The following is a 1,840-nucleotide window of genomic DNA, read 5'->3' on the forward strand; positions in this document are numbered from 1 at the left end:
CGGTTGTGTCCATGATGGGTTTTGGCCTCCATGAACTCATCAACGTCAAGCCGACGGACAAGTGCCCGCTTTGCAGCAGCAAGACACCTCAGCCGCGACTAACCCGCGAGCACCTGCTGACCTGCCGTCCCATCAAGCGACACAACGCCCTTCGCGACGAGATGGGCCGCCTGCTCAGGTACGCCACCCTCTCCCATGTCTGGGTGGAAAAGTCTGGCTACAACGCCAACGGTCAGAGCTGCCGCATCGACCTGCACTGCCGCAACCCCTTTCCCGGCGGTGCCCTGGGCCCAGCTCTGCCCGACCTGGGCATTGACGTGACTGTGCGCACAGCCCAACCCCCGACCACCTCGCAAGCCTGCATCAAGGTGGGCGCTGCCCTTCGCCGAGCCGAAAAGGAGAAGCGCGACTACTACACCGGTTTCAACCATGGAAAAACTCTGATCGTCCCTGCGGCGATGACGACAACCGGTGGGTTCGCCTCCTCCTTTGTGGATCTGCTTGGTCAGCTCGCCCGCTGCGCCGAGGCCCGTGGTGTGTACCAGCCGGGGCTGGATGAGGCCTTTGTTCCTCGGTGGAAGGGTCGCTTTGCGGCTCTGGTCCATCAGATGAACGCTGACCACATCCAGCGCCACTTTGGCGGTGTCTGCCTGCGCTCGTCGTAGGTAGGCACCGTCTCGGGGGTCCCTCTGTGGGGATCCCTGTGTGCACCTGTCGCTCCCTAGGTGGTTCTCGTTGTAATCTTTTTATGGCTTGACTTGTATTTTTGTTGTAATTTTGCTTTAATTTTTGCTGTATTTGTGTGGTATTTTTGCTGAATTTTTGTGTAAAGTCCTTTGTATGATGTCTTTTCTTTCTGTGGTCGGTTGCCTTTTCAACCCGACGCTGTCTCTTGTTGTATGTGAGCGTGCCGTGGTGTTTTTATGTTTGTGCTGTGATGGCTTGTAGTTGTGATGTGTGACTGCCTTTTTATGTGTCTAGTGGTTAAAATGGCCGTATCTCTGGTTATACTTAGTCGTTTTTCATGATTTTTGTTTCCTTGTGCGTGATTCTTCGCGCTTGTACTTTTCGGCATGATAGAAGCCGATGAAAATGTCTTGTTCTCTTGTGTTGTTTTGCGTGCCGTCATGATTTTGATGTCGGGGTTGCACAGCTTTGCTTTCAGCTCTGAGGTTCAAACACCTAATTTATTATCACCTCTTCTTCGAAGCTACTGGTATCAGTCAACACCGCTCCCGATGTGGTGCCAATCTGAAGCGAGCGACCGAGGCGTTGTTTCATGCGGCTGGACACGACCTGCTTGAGATTATGCGTGGCGCTTGGCCCCAACAGTGTGTAGGGTCTCGCGTCAGTGTCTGTGAGCTGCTCAAGCTCGCCCGGCATCCACTGATGCAGCACAGCCGCTACCCATTAATTATTTCTACCCATCCAACGCCACCGAGACCAAGCTGATGGCTGCCACCCTGAGCCAGCTGTATTGGTCTGCCGTCCACTCGGACTATACCGCTGAAGAGCGAGAGATGTGCTGGGCTTTGATTTTGGCCTTGCCTAGCATGTTGTTGTCTGCTCCCTCGACCGCACTGTCTACGATTGACCTGCGCAATATGTTTCACGATCGTCTCCGTTGGCTTGTGACGGGGCAACTAGGTCGGGTCGTGGACGCCATGCGCAAGGCAGTCGCACGCAAGCAGAGCCGTCGAGGACAGCTGAACGCCGGCGCGGGCGCCCACCCGAACGACGCAGTCGACCAGAGCCTCAGGTCGCTCGTCCGCGACCCGGACCTGGCGGACGAAGCCTGGGCAAACCACGTCACGAACCGTCTGAACCGAGGTCAGATTGC

At 55.8% G+C, this 1,840-nt stretch overlaps 1 protein-coding gene across 1 annotated transcript in view; it reads left to right on the forward strand.

The window, feature by feature from the left end:
- MONBRDRAFT_12727 (uncharacterized protein) overlaps nt 1-1,840 on the forward strand; it is a gene marked incomplete at both ends in the record, with an annotated part of 27,430 nt that overhangs the window by 6,392 nt on the left and 19,198 nt on the right. The window contains 2 exons of the mRNA XM_001750593.1: nt 51-661; nt 1,553-1,830. Coding sequence (XP_001750645.1) covers nt 51-661; nt 1,553-1,830 — 889 coding nt within the window. The remainder of the gene's footprint in view (nt 1-50; nt 662-1,552; nt 1,831-1,840) is intronic.

This window comes from Monosiga brevicollis, genomic scaffold (assembly GCF_000002865.3).
Source record: "Monosiga brevicollis MX1 MONBRscaffold_44 genomic scaffold, whole genome shotgun sequence".
NCBI lineage: Eukaryota > Choanoflagellata > Craspedida > Salpingoecidae > Monosiga > Monosiga brevicollis.